Source organism: Synchiropus splendidus, chromosome 7, assembly GCF_027744825.2.
Source record: "Synchiropus splendidus isolate RoL2022-P1 chromosome 7, RoL_Sspl_1.0, whole genome shotgun sequence".
Lineage (NCBI taxonomy): Eukaryota > Metazoa > Chordata > Actinopteri > Syngnathiformes > Callionymidae > Synchiropus > Synchiropus splendidus.
The window spans coordinates 14,286,849-14,304,333 of NC_071340.1; the positions used below are offsets into that span (position 1 = coordinate 14,286,849).

General features: G+C 43.5%; 3 protein-coding genes across 3 annotated transcripts; 1 reads left to right on the top strand and 2 right to left on the bottom strand.

The window, feature by feature from the left end:
* Positions 1 to 657: 657 nt before the first annotated feature.
* Positions 658 to 4,536, top strand: LOC128762218 (neurofilament medium polypeptide-like). Its single transcript, XM_053870300.1, has 4 exons — positions 658 to 1,415; positions 2,414 to 2,613; positions 2,683 to 2,807; positions 2,875 to 4,536. Exons 1-4 carry the CDS (start codon positions 668 to 670, stop codon positions 4,046 to 4,048), a joined length of 2,247 nt encoding a protein of 748 aa, XP_053726275.1. The 5' UTR covers positions 658 to 667; the 3' UTR covers positions 4,049 to 4,536.
* Positions 4,537 to 4,889: 353 nt separating this feature from the next.
* On the bottom strand, positions 4,890 to 11,236 carry thoc5 (THO complex 5). The gene is made up of 20 exons (XM_053870950.1): positions 11,150 to 11,236; positions 10,821 to 10,925; positions 9,778 to 9,921; positions 9,555 to 9,668; positions 9,100 to 9,197; positions 8,643 to 8,789; positions 8,454 to 8,568; positions 8,230 to 8,362; positions 8,075 to 8,152; positions 7,953 to 7,996; positions 7,277 to 7,376; positions 6,528 to 6,636; positions 6,220 to 6,321; positions 6,038 to 6,134; positions 5,865 to 5,976; positions 5,685 to 5,788; positions 5,523 to 5,610; positions 5,347 to 5,462; positions 5,085 to 5,275; positions 4,890 to 5,019 (listed from the first exon to the last, which is right to left on the bottom strand). Exons 2-20 carry the CDS (start codon positions 10,917 to 10,919, stop codon positions 4,956 to 4,958), a joined length of 2,055 nt encoding a protein of 684 aa, XP_053726925.1. The 5' UTR covers positions 10,920 to 10,925; positions 11,150 to 11,236; the 3' UTR covers positions 4,890 to 4,955.
* A 1,099-nt stretch (positions 11,237 to 12,335) lies between these two features.
* tfip11 (tuftelin interacting protein 11) lies at positions 12,336 to 17,468 on the bottom strand. The gene is made up of 15 exons (XM_053870875.1): positions 17,351 to 17,468; positions 16,798 to 17,026; positions 16,528 to 16,696; positions 16,299 to 16,455; positions 16,093 to 16,220; positions 15,840 to 16,001; positions 15,481 to 15,669; positions 15,197 to 15,376; positions 14,947 to 15,081; positions 14,770 to 14,873; positions 14,521 to 14,689; positions 14,196 to 14,439; positions 13,706 to 13,848; positions 12,908 to 13,073; positions 12,336 to 12,811 (listed from the first exon to the last, which is right to left on the bottom strand). The coding sequence occupies exons 2-15, from the start codon at positions 17,007 to 17,009 to the stop codon at positions 12,465 to 12,467; spliced, it is 2,505 nt and encodes an 834-aa protein (XP_053726850.1). The 5' UTR covers positions 17,010 to 17,026; positions 17,351 to 17,468; the 3' UTR covers positions 12,336 to 12,464.
* Between the last annotated feature and the right edge of the window lie 17 nt (positions 17,469 to 17,485).

Genomic DNA, 17,485 nt, shown 5'->3' on the forward strand with positions numbered 1-17,485 from the left:
TTTGTATATAAATCTCATTATTATCTATTATCTATTTTTGTTTTTTTTCGCAGACTTGAATCCAGCACGCAGGCATTCTGAATAAACTCACTCACCCTAAACTTGAGAAATCAATAGGTGCTGCTTGTGCTCTCCAGCACCGGACAGCAGACAGACCTGCACAGACACTTTCGGAGTAAGTGCTGTATCATCGCAGCAAACTCCCCTGGGTGTTTGTCTTACTTTTAATAAGCTGTTTTCAAATCTGGTGTCGTTCAGTGTGTCCTGCTGTCACTAAAAACATCATTATTTTGAGTTAAATTTAAAGGTCTAAACTGTGCCGTGATACAAAATTCATTTAAGCCATGAGCTCATTTTCAAAGTTATTAGGTCAATACAAAATGTACAAACTGCCTTCAAACAACCACCTTCAAATATATCAGAAAAACGTGTCACTACAGATGTATTTGTATAACAGACATTTATTATACTTCTCAAGTAGACGCCCCACATGTGTATTGAGAGTGTGTGATTTATTCTTCAGTCTCTGATTGAAACATCTCAGAGGAAACTGGGCAGTGAAGAGGTGTCTCTTTAAAAAGTGTGCTGGTGCTGAGTGGACTCCTGCGCCCCTATATAAGCCCGCAGCTCCCCCTCCTACCGCAGTCTCTCCTCGGCTTCTGTCAGGATGAGTTTCTCGATGGACCACCACTACTTCATCCCCGGGGGGTTCCGCAAGGCTCGGCCGGCCTCCGTCACCTCCAGCGGCTTCCACTCCCAGCGCCGCCGCGTCACCTACAGCCAGCCCCCCTCCTCGGTGGACAGCCTGGAGACCTTCAGTGGGGACATGTCCCGCAGGAGCGAGAAGGAGGTCCTGCAGGCGCTCAACGACCGCTTCGCCGGTTACATCGACAAAGTGCGGAACTTGGAGATGCACAACCGCAACTTGGAGGCCGAGGCGGCGGCGCTGCGGCAGAGCCAGGCGGGTCGGGCGTCTGTGGGGGAGCACTACGAGAGGGAGCTCAGTGAGCTCCGGGTGCTCCTGCAGCAGCTGACCGCGGAGAAAGCCAGCACGGCCCTGGAGCACGAGCACCTGGAGGAGGACATCCAGCAGCTGCGCGCCCGGCTGGAGGAGGAGGCGCGCGGCCGAGAGGAGGCGGACGCTGCCGCACGGGCGATGAAGAAGTACATGGAGGAGTGTCGCCTGACCCGCCTGGAGTTGGACAAGAAGTTGCAAGCTCTGGAAGAGGAGGCCGCCTTCCTAAGGAAGAACCACGAGGAGGAGGTGGCGGAGCTGCTGGCGCAGATTCACGGGGCCCAGGTGAGTTACGACGCGCCGGTGAAGGCGGACGTGACCGGAGCGCTGAGGGAGATCCGCGCGCAGCTGGACACCCACGCGACCAAGAGTTCCACACACGCGGAGGAGTGGTTCCGAGGCAAGTTGGACTCTCCAGGGATTGGACTTTCTTGTACTACTATAGAGACGAGATTCATGAATTAAAATAAGATGCTCTCACTAAATGTTATTTCATTTTTTAAAAGTGAAATACGTGAGTTTCTAAACACACATCTTTTTTTTTTTTTACAGATTAGCATGTCATTGCAGCAACAGGAAAATCCATCACGACTTAACATAAATAAGTTTACCAATTTTAAATACTTAAAAATATAAATAGACCAGCGTTTTGGTAAATGTATTTGTTAAATTTGTGGTAAATCTATTGACATTTATTTTATTCTAGCTACATATCAAACATAATTTTCTGCAGGTAGAATTTTATCCATGTGTCAGAGGTGTTATTTGAGTTCATAAGGCTGAAACCATGGCAACACCACAGCATCATTTCCTCTTGTGAGGAGGCTCAAATGCCACAGTCATCGTAGCACTGCTGATATTATACGTGGATTTTGCCAACGCTGTGACCTTCCCAGTGTTGGCAGCAGACTGCATTCACACTGAGGAGAAGAGCGCTGAGTCAGACCGCTGACCACTCGGCGGTCAAGGTCATCTCACTCTCTGTTATGAGACACACATTTATGTATTAACACAGGCAGAAAAGCAATTTCTATTCATGGGCTCATCTGTCTGAGGAAAACTGCTGACTCATCCTTGCAATGATCCGTCACGGCACAGAAGTCTGTCACATCCTGGCTGATCGATGTGGCCCCTCCTCATTGTCAGGCTATTTTCAGCACCCTCTCCCTAAATATTAAATGAACATCCAACAGAATGGGTCTGAATCCATTTTATATCTAATCATTTTTTTTGTCTTTGCATGAACCTCCCTTTATTCTGAGACCATGGGGAATGTTGACTTTTTTCCTTTATCTTGTGGTGCCATGGTGCTTCCATCAATCATGATGCTCCTTATTATTAATTCTCCTCAGTGAAATCTTCACCAACCAAGCTTCTCCTCACTGTTCCGTCCAACAGTTCGCATGGATCGCCTGGCCGAAGCTGCCAAATCCAACCAAGATGCCCTCAGAGGAACCCAGGATGAGATCGGAGAGTATCGCCGGCAGCTCCAGAGCCGCACCATCGAGCTGGAGACCCTGCGAGGAACCAAGGAGTCGCTGGAGAGGCAGCGCTTGGAGTGTGAGGACAGACACCACGATGACCTCAACTCACTACAGGCAAGAACTTTGCATCTGCATCCGTGACTGGTCATTTAACTCACAAGAAACCCTTGTTTAAATGGGCAGGAGTCCATCAACCAGCTGGACAATGAACTAAAGACTACTAAGTGGGAAATGGCGAGTCAGCTGAGGGACTACCAGGACCTGCTGAATGTGAAGATGGCGCTAGATATTGAGATTGCTGCTTATAGGTGGGTGAGACCGTGGAACCATCTCACAGTATTACCAGAGGGACTCTAATATTTGTTGTCACCACAGGAAGTTACTGGAGGGAGAGGAGAGTCGCCTGGTGTCAGGTGGGAGTCCGTACTCGTACCTGGAAAGCAGACTCTTCAAGGCAAAAGGTGATGAAATCTCAGATACGGTCATTGTGGAGGAGCAGACAGATGAAACCCAAGTGACAGAGGTGACAGAGGAGGCTGACGATGAAGAAGAGGAGGAGGAGGAGAAGGAGGGAGAGGGCGAAGAAGGAGATGAACAGAATGAGGAAGAGGCAGCCAATAAGGAAGAAGAAGAAGCAGAGAGTGAACAAAAAGAAGAAGAGAATGAGGGAGAAGATGATGCCGCTGCTGAGGAGGAGGAGGAGGAGAAGGAGTCAAAATCTCCGGAAGAGGCCAAGTCTCCTTCAAAATCTCCTCGACCGAAGTCACCGCTTTTAAAATTGCCTGAGGACAAATCAACTGAATCTAAATCCCCTCAAAAATCCCCAGCAGCCAAATCACCTGCAGGAGAGGAGTCCAAATCACCAGCCGCCAACTCTCCCAAATCTAAATCTCCTCCAAAGACTCCTGAAGCCAAGTCTCCAGAGAAGGAGAAAGCCAAGCCTGTCGCAGCTAAAGACACACCGAAAGAAGAACCGGAGGTGAAAGCTCAGACGGACAAAGAGGAGAAGAAGGAGCAGCAAGCGAAGGATGCCAAGAAGGAAGAGGTGAAGGAGAAGGAAGTTGTGGAGAAAAATGATGCAAAGAAAGACAGCAAAGAAGAAGAGCCACCTAAAAAGGAAGAGACTTCTAAGCCTGCAGCTCCGGAGAAGGTGAAGGATGAGAAACCTGCTTCCAAGCCAGAGACAAAAGACAATTCTCCCCCAAAGGAGGAGAAGCCGTCTCCTCCTAAAGCAGAGAAGGCAGAACCGGCATCAAAACCTGAGTCCAATCCAGCACCAAAATCTGAGCCTGAGCCTAGAAAAGAGGAGAAGACACCGAAAGTTGAGTCCCAGGACCCAAGTCCCAGCAAGAAGGAGAAGAAGGAGGAGAAGCCAGCTGCTAAAGACAAAACCGATGCGTCCACCAGCAAGAAAGAGGAGACGGCAGAAGTAAAAAAGGAGAAAGAAGGCGCTGACAACAAGAATGTGAAGGAAGAAAGGAAGACTGAGAAGGTGGAGAAGACTTCCAGCACAGAGCTGAAGGAAAGCAAAGAGGAGAAGAAGAAATAGGAGGGATAATCTGGGAAAGAAAGGTGGAGAAGCCAAAGAACAACGATCGAGAGCCCTGAAGGTGGCAATGTATGCAAGCAATAGTGATTCCTGTAGCATTAGCCCTCAGCTCCCTGGTATGACCATGAAACGCCAAAGCTTCTGATGTTCGACTCCAGTGATGCAGAACGCTCTCCACCTGAATGTGACATCAACAAGTGCATTTAAACCCGCTGACAGTGGCCTGCTGCACCCACACAAGCCTTCCATGGTAGTGATGTCAAGATGGTGACAGATTTTGAGTAATAAAATACGTATATACATTCAGGAAGACACAAATGTGTATTTACTTATATTGTGCTTTAGATAGGAATCTTTTGCTTCTTGTGCACTTTAAAGCAGCTTTGCCCGACAGGTGAAGCTGCAGAGCCTCATTGTTTAGTTTGCTAGGACTATGCTGCAATGTAGAACCTGCTGACAGAATGAAATATAAGACATGAAATAAACATGAGAACTGAAGCTTCTGGTTGATTTTTGTTTTCTTTACGCTGCAAAATGCAATAAAGGGTCAGCTGAGCTGGATGGGATACAGCCCTGCATTGCAGAGAAGCAGGAGAGGGAGCATCGCATTCGCCTCACTGCACTTCATTTATAAATCAGGAGTAACGCACCCTCTGTCACCACCTTCAGGTCACCAGAACTCAGGTCATTACATTAAATAACATCATTACAACATGTAATGCAATCACTAAGGTAATGAATTAAATACTGGTGATAAAATCCAGGAGGTGAGGCTGTTAAACTAGATTCAATAGACCAACTCAAGAAAAGATGTTTATTTTCAAAAGCTTTTAAAAAACTTGAAAAATGTTACAGGACAGCTCTTGACATGCTTGTCGAGCAAAAAGGTTTTTTTATTTTTGCTGGTTCAGCGATGACTGAAGAATCCCTGAGGATGGTTGTATTTGAACGGCTTCAGTCGATTGGGACCTCTGGAATGAGACGTTTATAAAAGTGATAAAGATATTTAAGTCCGTTTTCAAGTTCCCAGTCGTACCTGACCGTGCGCAGACACATCTTCTCACGGGGAAACTCTCTGGGTCCCTCCACACCGTCATCGTGACCTTCGGTCTCCAGGTACACGTCCAGACACACACACAGGCGTGCGATCTGATTGGTGAGGAGCTGGTGGCCAGGTTTGGGTCCCTGCAGTTCATTTCGGAACACGTTCACTTCGCTCTCGATGGCCTGCAGAGGAAAAGGCGAGTCAGCTCAACACAATCCGGAGACATAATGCACCAGTAAAGAGATGATTGTACCCGCAGGTTATCGTCAGTGCGGCCGCTGCGCTCGCCTTTCCAGCTGAGCAGGATGGAGAAAAGAGGAGAGATTTCCGGGTAGCGAGGGCTCATCACCACCGCAGCCTTCAGGCAAGCTGAGGGGACAACACTATTACTACACAGCCTTAATAGAAGAGCACTAACAGCAATAATACCAGTTCCTCGCTCCAAAACACCCATGAAGTAGAGATCTGTGTCCTTGGCCAGACCAGCATTTACCACATGACTAGTATAGGGCAGCGCCTAAAAATACAAGATAATGGCGTGACCGTTTTTTTAAACTGAAAATATTGCAAATGCTGGGATTATTTGCCCACCATGTAATCCTGGTATGTGATGGCGGTCCAGCGTGCTAAACGCGAGATGATCTTGGCTGGGAAAAGGTGCTGACACTCCGTGATGACGGGGAGGATGCTGTGTTCTGATCACAAACAGTAAAATCAGATCACATTCAACAGGAGCATGTGTGTGTTTCAACAGGAGCATGTGTGTGTTACCCAGAGAAGTGAACTGCTTATGCAAAGCCAAGCGGGACTGGATCCGTCCTCTCAACAGCTTGATGGTGCTCTCCATGTGGCTGGCGCTCAAGGAGCTCCCCGCATTCACAGCCTGTGGAACACAAACAATCAAGTACTGGACCACAGAGGAGCTCACAGGTGTGCAAACGCACCTCAGAACTTTCAGAGGGAAAGTGTATCCCTCCGAGATTCTGCACCCATAAGTACGGATGACCCAGCTCATCGACATGGTCGGCAAAAGAAACAATCCTGAAAACAATTTGGATATTCATAGATCAAGGACACAAACCTGTCAAAAACCGGACAATATCTCCCTGAATAATTCGGTTCTTACCCGACTTTGTCAAACTGATAGCGGTTGGCAGGATTTGGAGTCTCACATCCGTTATCCCCCGAGTACAGACAGCTGAGGAGAGTGTCTGACTTTAAAAGATCACTGCAAGAGACGAAGTGCAAACTTTGTTTGAGCAAAAGAAAACAGACTTTGAAGACGGTCAGATGAGAGTGTGTGTATGTATGTGAGAGCATAGTTCTTGTGGTGGGGGACGATGAGAGTAGGGCAAGAAAGCAGATGATGTTTATTCACTTTGACAACATCAAGGGCGAGGACGCAAGCAGAAGACAGATCAGGTTCTATCTCACCCAGCACTGACAGCTGTGTTCAGGTCCATAGATGCGGATACTTTGGTCTTGACAGTCAAAATGTTAAGGTTCATCAAGTAGTAGAAGTAGAGATGTAGAACGCTGCCCTCTGTGGGAGATGAGAATGATTTAACAGCTCAAATCAATACACTTTACTCCAAACATTTCATTCAACCCCTGGTGGACACCAAGGGTTGTTTTACAGCAACAGCTCCATGTTGGAGATCAAACCCAGGGGTGTGGTAATGATGGATGCTAGCAAACCCTGGGGAGACTTGCTGCTGATGGCCATCATTTATGCTAGACTGCAGTCAAAGTGAAATCAGTGACGCATGAGTGAGTTCTGGCTTTGACTGTAGTAGTAGTAGTAGTACTCTCTAAATGATACAGAAGTGATCGTGCGGCTGCAGAAAACTGTGTAAATGGGTGATGAACACTGCTCAGCAGACTAAACCTGCTGCATAATCGCGGTGCTGCAAGCATCCCTCTCTAGTCCCCTCCCGTCAGGTAGAGTCTCGGCTGCAATGCAGAGCTCCCTTTCATAAGTCACTGTTCCTTTTGTCACCAGCAGAGGTCAGAGTGGGGGATGATCTCATATGAATCAATGCTACTCAAAAGGTCAGGACACAGTTACCTAGTTAACGTGCACATTAATTTTGCTTAATCTGGGCTACACATGCTGCAAAATATGATGATGTTGCTCTACCACCTTACAGTGAATCTTACATTAGCATCACAGATTGACTCACCTTTACATTTAAGGTCGAAGCAGAGGGACAAAGGGTGGCGTTTCAGCGTCTCCCTTCTTTTCTCTTCCAGCTGGGCAGCTGTTGTCAACCTTCTCCTTTTCTGTTCAAAGAGACAGCACAGTTCAATTGAAGGAAAATCCAAAGGGATATGTTTTCATTCATAATAAATAAAAGTTATTAATACAGCTTCCGTTGAACTGAAGCAACTCAGCATTTTGCTGTTAAAATGCTGAGTCATTAAGCTCCAGTGGGTGAGGTTTTTGGACTGGTGCATTCTCACCAACAAAAGCACACGCCAACTTTTGAGGCCAATACAACAATTCTCTGCTAATGAGATGGCTGAAATTGGACAACACAATGTTGATGGTCCTATATTGTCGTCAGATGGTAAAAAAATGATTTTTAACATGATTGATTTGCAGTGTCATAGTAGAGGTAGTCTTTGCATATAAAGTGCACTTTGAGTATAAGTTACAGTATTTCAGCCAACCCTGGCATTTTGTAAACTCTTTCCTGGTTCCTATCCAGCTGTAGGATGGAATCGATACTGAGGCCAGTCATCTGAGCCTAGTTTGGGACAGCTGGGACACCAGGAGAGAGTCTTCAGCCGGATGGATGAATGAAAAAACGGTTTTTAACTCAGTGGAGAAAACTATACTTCACAACAAGGACTCACCGTTTTCTCCTGCTCCTCCTCAGCGTCAGAATCACTCTCGTCATCTACATCATGAGAAACGAGGAATGAGATTGATGCAAATGAAATAAACCACAATAGAAAGAGAAAATATCTTTATGTACCTTGAGAATCCTCTGGAGGTTTGGATAAAGCTCTGGCTTCCTCAACATCACCAATGATTGACACAGTCAGGTTCTTATCTGAAATAAAATCAAACCCACTCAATAGAATTCAAGGGCACATTCAGTTTTTTTCACACATGGTACTCAGCACCTACCACAGGCCTGACCATAGGCGTTAGCTTGAACAAAAACAACATAGAGGGGTGGCGGAAGATGCCGAGCAACTTCCGTCTGTTTCTGGATTTTCTCATACGGCATTGAGAGGTATTGCTGAACTGGAATAGAGGCCTGTGCAAGACAACAGATTTGTATAATCGATATTGTGAATAAAATATGGGTTTATTAAGACCCACACTGGTATATAATCTGAGAACCGAACCTGCATAATGGCTTTGAGTCCTGGTTGCAAGCTTCTGAGATGCTCCTTCTTGACCTCAATACTCTTTTGGATCTTCTCCTCAGAAGCCAGCGAATCCTTGTACTTTTCAGCCAACCTGACATTGAAGCAGCGGTTTATAGCAGCTCTGACTATTTACAGAATGCTGTCTCATAAACCAGATCATCTCACCTCTTCCTCTGTTCCAGCTCCCAGTCAAGTCTGGCCAGTGTCAGCTGGTGTGAATCGGTTTTTGTGAGGTGTGGTCTGGAGATCTCCTCTGGTGCTTCCTGGTAAAACTCTTCAACGCTAACCAGGTCAATGTCTTCATGCTTGGATCTGGTTAGGGAATTCAGATTCTTAGGACTTTGCTATTTGTTATGTTTTGTCGCATGGTGCTAAATGCAGTTAAATTGTGTGTTAATCTAAATAACAAAAAACATTTACATGCAATGACACTTAAGTGGAAGAGCAGGCTTCTTTTTAGTAGACTTTACAAAGCTGAAATTGATGTTAAAAACTGAAGGTTTCTGACTAGGAGAGTTGCCTTTTGTCACCCAAAGCTTTTTTTTTTACACTGAATTTTGGTACTGCTTATGAAGTACAAGTGTAACACAGACAGTGAACATAACACAAAAGTCATACTAACTTAAACTCCAGGCACTTGCTGATCTCCTTCTGAAGATGCATGACTTCATACAGAAGATTCTGTAACTGCAGATGCAGCACATCCACTTTCTGCTTTGCCTGCAAAGATTGAAATGGTGGTCATAAAAACAGAAAAATATATATCTAGACGTACACAAAATAACGTCTATGCGGGAGATAACAAAGCTATATTAGTAAAACGTTAATACACGCAATTCAGATAATAATAATAATTAATAGAAATAGAAAATTAATAATACTTTTAAGGACGGTAATAAGACAATATGAGCTGCATTAGACCATTGTATGAGGACATAGTAAGAATATGGCAAAGAGTAACAGCAATAGACAACATATGCATGTGGTACAACAGCCTATTGATTGAGACTGTGGTGGAACAGAGCAGGAATGCATTTTAAAGTTTAATTAAAATCCAAACACATAGTAGTTTCTCACCTCATGCGTCTGGTCTCTGCCTCTTTTAAGTCGCATGTGAGCCAGACGGTTGAGCTTTTTCAAATTCATGAAGTAGATGCATCCTTGCATGCGTTTTTGTTCAACCTCAATGCTCTATGAACATGACAAAGTAAGTTTTAATTAAAGAAAAAAAAAAAAAAAACAATCGGGTTGTTGTTGCATATACAACAATGGGGCAGTTTAATGGTATACAGAATCTCACCCCTTCTTTTGCACCGTTAGCCTTCAGCTGCTGGATCTCATTCATGAGTGTGGCTAAACTTTCACATGTTTCTTTGAACTGCTGACAGTCCTGCTCAGGTTCCCTGGCATCCAACTCCACCTCCTCATTATACACTGGTACGTCCTGAAAAATTAATCAATGTACACTTTTCAATTCAATGTAAAACAACAACATTTTTGAATACACCTTTAAGGGACACGTAATAGAATTTCGCGCAATAAATGTGTCAGTCTTTCACTCATTGGTATTAAATGTGATGGTCCAATAAGAGAAAACTTCCCCTACTATAGCATGCTTGCTATAAAGACAGACAATACAGTGGACACAGTGACTTTTAATTTGTTTCTTTTTCACATGTGAGCTGGCTGACTAACTGCTTATCGGCGGTTTGAGCTCTCTCATTGTACTTCTAGTTATCTATAATGTGTATATACCTTGTTTGAATGGAAGGGGCTGCCTTTCTTTCATTTAGTATAGCACAAATTTTTGCACCAATCTTAATCTATTTTGTTCATGACCTCCACCATAGAGTTTTTGTTTTCAACCGCATTGATTTGTCTGACTGTCTGTGTTCAAAATAACTTGAAGACTTATAGACTGAAGTTTCAGGAAATAATTGACCAGTAACAAATGATTCCATTTTGGGAGTGATCCCAATGACCATCTGTATCCAGGAAATTGTTCAAAGAATTCTTTAACATTGGGATATAGGATAATTTTGGCATTGGTGACAGATTGACATTTGGCTACATTGTCATTGTCACCTAATCCTTTCTGTGGGCAGCAGATACATATACAGACACTTGCAGGTGACACTGAATTCTTAAGTTGCAGAATATTAGACAGCAAGATGTCTATTGCTACGGTTGTTGGTGCATAATTATTGGTGAAACTATTCTTGTAAACGTCATCCACAGTTGGAAGTAGTTCTGGTGTGCAAGAATAATCAAATACTACTCATCCGCTCATTCAGCTTGTGCGGTAACATACAGTATATGTATTCAACTCTTATACATTCCTACCTGCTGCTCTCCTTCTGGTCGCCCTCGCTTCACTTCTTGTGTTGTTCCTTCATTGCGAAGAACCTTCGACTTTCGTTTCCTGATAGTCTCCGACGACATTATTGTCTACAAAAACAAGACATACGGGTCGTGTTTTGTTTGGAGTAACAGACAATACAAGTACATTTCCACATCATAGACAATGGTAGCGTTATGAAAGCTAAACGCACGCTAGCTTATTTGCTAACAATAATTCCACACAAATAAATGCGGCCATTTGCCTCTTAATGAAAACAGCAAAGCAATAAAGCAGTTTTTAAATAAACACTTTATGGTGTTTCGATACTCACACGCTTTGGTGGTGTAAAATAGAGTGTAAAATAACCGACGTATCAACACACGTCGTGCTAGCAAGTAGCAAGCGCCGAGAGTGGCTGGAAGCCGAGTTGGTTAAAAAGTAGAAAGCGAAGAACACGAGCCGTTGTACCGCCACCTGCAGGGCCTGCTGGGAAAAGTGTTAAACCGTTCTAATAGATTGATTACGTAGTAAAATGTCATACACGTGCCAGACAGGTGAGATTAAAAGCGGAATATGCATATTGTAAAATAAACAACAACAGTTAATATTTCTGTATGGTACTCTCCATATTTTTATTCGAAACAACCCTGACATTTCGCCGCATTTTGTACCCTGTGCCTTACTGGATGCGACAAATAAACATGCTTGACATAGGTGACCCCAAAAGTTTCTGCCAAAACCAAATCTGCTTTCTTTACAGTGCAGCATGGCTATATTCCAGGCCAATCATAGATTACATTACTCTGCTTGTATCCACAAGGATATGAGTCCATATACCTGTCAAAATAACTTTCAAAGATATTGCGATCCAAATAACTTTTCCTAGCCTGAACTGTACTGTAGGGACTCGCTCCTCAACTGGAATAGGCCTGCCACATACCAGGAAAAGAAGCTGTGTTGTTCACATAGAATTATTTTTTTTCAATTGGCAAGTACTTCTAGAACAGTAAGCTTCCTTGACCAATAAAGATTATACTCTGCTTTTTATTAAAGCAACCATTTCAAATTCTGTTATTGGCATCAAGGCAAGTAAAGGCTTATTTTGTGATATATGTATTCATGATAGATTAAATACCAAGAGATGTTCTCCTCTACGGAGTCGTTTTAAACCTTGTAGAATGTGCTTTAACACATATTTGGTTCATGATCAGAAGTGTACGTTTTCTTAACATCCTATTATTTATGACAGTTGTGAGTCAGATCCATAACTTTACAGAAAAAAATCGCATCAGTCTATTAGAAACAATGTTATGTCACCATACAAGTGTGCAGGATGTCTTAAGACTTCAGCACTGACTTCCTGAGAAAATAGCAAGGACACCTGTTTTCCAAAAGCACATTGTTATCCACACTTCCACGTTGACCGTGGCAAACATTTTTGTACTAACATGAAGACAGCCAGACGAATGAGCAGGATGTAAATGGATGCTAATGGTTTTCAATTACCACTCTCAGCCCCCCGTATTTCATCAAAATTCCTTTTTAATTTCAAAATGTACAACATCCAGATATGATCCTAAACAAATCTAAAAAGTACAAGACATAAGTACAAAAACAACAGATATTTGGATGCTGCTTGAAGCAACTCATTTGGCCATGTCAATGAGACTCTGCAGTGACGTTGGCACCCAGGTCTTCTCCCCCTGCACAAACACCACTCCTCTGTCCATGTAGATCACGATCCGTCCAAACGTGTAAAGCTGTTTGCCCTCGTAGCGTTTGGCCACCAAAGGCATGAAGACAATGTTGTTCTCATCCGCCTTGGTCCTGATGAGATCGATGAAGTTTGTGGGTATGCCGCTGCTGGGGACCCTGTGAGCAACATTCTCAGCATCCCTGCGCTCCTGCATGGCCTCATACTGGAACTCCTTCCTTCTTTCTGTCTGGGTCAGGTATGCAATATTCTCTCTCGCACCGGGTTGTACATATCCACCTGCAGGCAAAAACATGTCATAGCCACCGTTTTTGCACAACAGATTTCCGTGATAAACATTCATAGCAACGTTCATTCAATGTCTGGAAAACATACCCATTCCTGTAGAAACTGCTCGATTCATGATGGTAAGTGCTTCGTTGAATTTGTCCTTTATGAGAGGCTGAGTCAACAAGGCATCGCTGAACATTCCTTTCCAGCCGAGGTACCAGTTGGTGATTTCCTCGTAGTTCGGGCTGCTGTTCAACCATGAGAACAGGACCTGAAACCAGCAAAATGTCCAGTGAAAACGTTTTACATTGTTTTCAAGCTCACATTTTCATCGAATGAAGTTAACTATAGCAGTGTTTTTCAACCTTTTTCAAGTCATGGCACCCTCCGTTCATTGAAGAGGAAAAAAACCAAACAAAAAACGCTTGTGCTTAAAGTCCTATAGAAAATCCTTATTCATTTGTGAAAAACTGTAGCTACTGACACTTGGTTGTTATTTTGCCAGGCTATTTGGAGAAACAAGGTGCAGAAAATGTATTTGTTTCAAATGTGTCCAGGAAGGGGTGGGCAATATGGCAAAATATATCATGATTTATTTATTTATTTACTTACTTTAAATAACTTTCCTTGAGTTTCCAGACAAATCCTTAGAGTTCTGGACTTGCTTCATAAAAACAATTATTCTTTCTCTCTTCACATATTGGGGCACATTTATTTTGTTGTGCATTTAGTTTTTTGCCAACTTTTAAACCACAAAACAATAAAGTTTTGAAGTGAGACGTCACGTTAGCCGTTAGCTGTTAGATCTGTGGTGCAGACCGTCTTTGGCATTGCGGGTCCGACAATGATACCTGGTCTAACCATCACTACTATACATTAAGACTGAAATGTTGATTCACTGACCTCTAACCACTTAGGGAAGAAGTTTTTGTCCATGAGGGACACCATGCTGGACGGAGACAGCATCCCCTCCCAGTCCATCACCCAGTGAAACTGTTCCATCTGCTGCTGGTGTGGGTTGATGACCAATTCCTCCAGACAAAGAGCTGTCAAGGAAACCAGAGTATTATTTGGCCATGAATATATTAAGTAGTATATGAAAGAATGAGTTGACATGAGGCCATTTTTTTTCTTTACCGAAAGTTTAGTTCAGAAAACAGTTACCTTTTCTAATTTTATAACTTTTTATATTTCATTTTTCAACACGAGTCAACATGAATTATAATAGAAACAATAATAGACCGGCGACAAACACAAAGACTAAGACACTTCAAAAAATACAATGAAATAAAACAAAAAAATAAATGAAGTACGCATAAATAAAATAAAAACATGATCAGCCTGTGTCACAAATGCAGGAACGTTTCTGCAGAATTCACCCATGGCTGTTTACCTAGTTTTGGGATGATGTTTTTCACCATGAAGGCCTCCCATGCACCTGGTGTGAAAACATCCTTCCAAGGCTGCAGGATGAGCCGTGCTGACGCATCACTGGGGTGCCATCGCTGCAGAGCATTAGCCAGTTTGCTTCTGATTGGTGGGTAAAGCGGCTCGAGCCGTGACTGGAGCAGAGGCAGCCAAGGATGGATCCAAGAGTGGATGGGTACCGTGTCAGTTAAAGGGTTCCAGTTATCCACCTGATTAGAGGGACATGAAAGAGGGTCAGAAATCACCAAAACAGCATTTCAAATAAATAAATAATCAGGGATGTCCCTGACCTCCCGCTGGAGTCGGGGCATGACCAGCTGCTCTAAAAGGTGATCCATGATCCAAAGAGGCAGAAGAGGAGACCACAAATCCAGACAGTCCACCATTGGCCCGACATTACGAGGCTGCCAACCTGCCACACAGATGCGCATCACTGGTACCCAGACCTCCCACAGGAGTCTTTGAAAGAAAACACAAAGATCAAAGAGTCAGTCGAAGGATCCTCTTTTAGAAATGGTCCAAGTGACTAAGTGGTTTACCGGTGGTAAGGATCCATATTTGTATCAGGGTCACCAGAAATGAGGTTTCGTGACTCAAGGATCGCTTTCCACTGTCCAACGTCTTCAAAGCAGTAAGAACTGTCCTGAAATGTAAATTGCAACATTATAACCAAGTATCAGATGAACACAGAAATTGCAACAACAGCAAAGACTGACCTTCAACGGGTCCCAAGAACGCAGCTTCTCTTTAAGTAAGGGCTGAACCGCAGCAACTGCCAAGTCTGACAAGCCCATAGTTTTATATTCTTCATAATAGTCTGTTTGTAACTTTTCAAAAATCTTTGCACATTCCTAAACCAAAAACAGACACAAAAATAATTACATTAACAAAGTGCTGTGCAGGTCTTTACTGTGGGGGCCTTGAAATGTTTTCATAAATCTCAAAATGCTGACACTGGTCGCATACCTGTAGAGTGGGTCCCTCCCCAGGAGGTGTATCTCCAGTCGGAAAGCGATCCACCAGTGCCAGCACAGCTTCCATTCTCTGGATGGAACTTTGCTCCGACTCTAACCGGGTCTGCAGTGCCCGTGACTCATGGCTCAAAGACACAACCACATCTTTCTCATGCTGGAGCCGCCTGGCAGACTACAAAACAGCCCAGCGTGATTTAGCAGCTCCAACAAGTAAAAGGACAACTTTAAAGATAATTATTCATACAATTATGAAAGCTTTATTTTCATCTCCCCTACCTGTAATATGTCCTGTTCTGTGAGATCTATGAGGAGCTGCAGGTTGTGCTCCAACTCTGGAAGGGCAAAACCAGACCCCTTCTGATCTCTGGCCAAACTTGGGGGTCCTTCATCTGGAATGCTGTGCTTGTTGGACATCTGACTGTAGTTGTTATAAACTTTCAGCTCTCTTCCAGTCATATCTATAACCTACAGAGAAAATAATTCTTAGACTTAACTGAGCAACATTTAGCTGGTGATTGCAAGACTTGCTAAACAGCAATATTCCAAGGGAAAAAAAACACTCAAATTTGGTTCCATAAAGAAACATTATGTGACACAGCTGCTGAAAAAGTAAAATACAGTCTTATCGAGGATACCTTAACTTGAGCCAACTCTCCTGCTGACGCAGCTGTGCTGCGTCCTGCTAGCTTTCCTTTAGCCTTTAGCTCATCTACAGTTCGGTACGAGTACTTGGGTTTCTTCTTTGCTGCAGATCCTGCAGGATCCTTACGCCACTGACCAAGCTCCTTTTGAAACTCCTTAAAAAGACAAGCAGGATATGCATATATATTGTATATATCAGTATTCCAGATGTGGATAACATTTTAAAAAAGATACAGAGCAAACTACCTTCTCCTCCTCTTCCTCTGAGTCAACAACTGGAAAATCTTTAAGACTCTGTTGTGTTCGTTCATTGCCATATGCTCCAACTGCTCCCTTTCCTTTGCGAACCTTTGCTTCAATGGGATTTATGATGCCTAGAACAAGCAGTTGTCAGCCTTAGAATACTGAAGGAAAAGTGAACACAAATATCCAAATACACACAAAGAACTAACCTTGAGCATTCTTGCCCAAACCTTTCCCTGGTTGGTATCCCATTTTCTGGAGCAGTTTCTGTCCAATTCCCTTTGTGTGCTTCTCCCATGTGCCAATACCCTGTCCAGAGTGTATGCCACCTGCAAACCTCTGAGACTGGTTTCCACGGAAATTACCCTGTTTGACGACATTTGTATCAACAAATTAGTTTTAAAAAATATATTTCACTTACTCAGTGATGAAATATACCTGTTGTTTCTTAGCAGCACCCCTTCGTGGAGGAGAAGGTGCTGATGGTGCATCTTCATCATCATCATATTCATCTGATCCTCCTTCTTTTTCCTGCTGTTGTTCTTCTACTGCAGTTTTTTTTAAACCAGCGCTCACAAAGTTCACTGGTGCAGTGTAGTCTTTTGCCCTAAAATATAGGTAAGATATGTTATAGTGTTTGAAAAGCAGTAAAGTGCAATGAGTTGCTTGAAGCTGGGATGTAGGTTAAGATACAAAACAACCACTCACCGCTTGCCTCCAAAACTGGGCCTGTCATCATCATCAGAGTCCTTATCAGCCCAGATGCCATAGGTGGCCTGCTCTTTAGTCTGTCTGTGCCGGCGCCGCTCAGGGTTGAACTCATTTGCCAAATCCCATTCTGTCACTTCAAAACTTTCAACTTCGACGCCATCATCTTCCTCCTCTCGTCCTCGTCGTCCATACAGGTGGGACATCGACATGCTAGATAAGGAGGGTCCTGGAAGTCAGCAGAAAATAACATTCGCTTTTATTGAGGGTGCCCATGAAATATGACAATGACATTTGACTAACCTTTGTATTACAATGTACGTTCAAAAATGAATACTTTGGCTTCAAAATACTAGAAGAAAACAAGTTATGTTTGCTTCCGAAGAGATCACTTTAAATCCACGCTAACTTTTGGCAGCAACTAGTCATAAACATCTAACGTAACTACAGACAAGCGGGGTGATTTACTACTTAAACGTTGGCTAAATCCTCACTCCGAAGCAGAGTTCAAGACAGAATGTAGAACATAGAAGAAAAGAAACTAGAAACTCACCTTACACCTTTAATAACAAACAAAATAGGATTACAAAAGCATAGTTAAACCCACAACCGCTTGCTAGTTAACCAACGCACAGACCGCGCAGCATCATACAATAACTTCCGGAGTAACTGCCTGTGTTTGTCGAAA

What these genes read in the sequence shown, in the direction of transcription:
- LOC128762218 (XM_053870300.1), top strand. Translation starts at nt 668, where the DNA reads ATGAGTTTCTCGATGGACCACCACTACTTCATCCCCGGGGGGTTCCGC. An exon ending in CGCGGAGGAGTGGTTCCGAG is followed by an intron (nt 1,416 to 2,413) that starts GCAAGTTGGACT and finishes TCCGTCCAACAG; the next exon opens with TTCGCATGGATCGCCTGGCC. An exon ending in ATTGAGATTGCTGCTTATAG is followed by an intron (nt 2,808 to 2,874) that starts GTGGGTGAGACC and finishes TTGTCACCACAG; the next exon opens with GAAGTTACTGGAGGGAGAGG.
- thoc5 (XM_053870950.1), bottom strand. Translation starts at nt 10,919, where the DNA reads ATGTCGTCGGAGACTATCAGGAAACGAAAGTCGAAGGTTCTTCGCAAT. An exon ending in CTAACGGTGCAAAAGAAGGG is followed by an intron (nt 9,669 to 9,777) that starts GTGAGATTCTGT and finishes TCATGTTCATAG; the next exon opens with AGCATTGAGGTTGAACAAAA. An exon ending in GCACTGACGATAACCTGCGG is followed by an intron (nt 5,276 to 5,346) that starts GTACAATCATCT and finishes TTTCCTCTGCAG; the next exon opens with GCCATCGAGAGCGAAGTGAA.
- tfip11 (XM_053870875.1), bottom strand. Translation starts at nt 17,009, where the DNA reads ATGTCGATGTCCCACCTGTATGGACGACGAGGACGAGAGGAGGAAGAT. An exon ending in CAGAGGAAGAGGAGGAGAAG is followed by an intron (nt 16,002 to 16,092) that starts GTAGTTTGCTCT and finishes TGTCTTTTTAAG; the next exon opens with GAGTTTCAAAAGGAGCTTGG. An exon ending in TGCCCCGACTCCAGCGGGAG is followed by an intron (nt 14,440 to 14,520) that starts GTCAGGGACATC and finishes CCCTCTAATCAG; the next exon opens with GTGGATAACTGGAACCCTTT.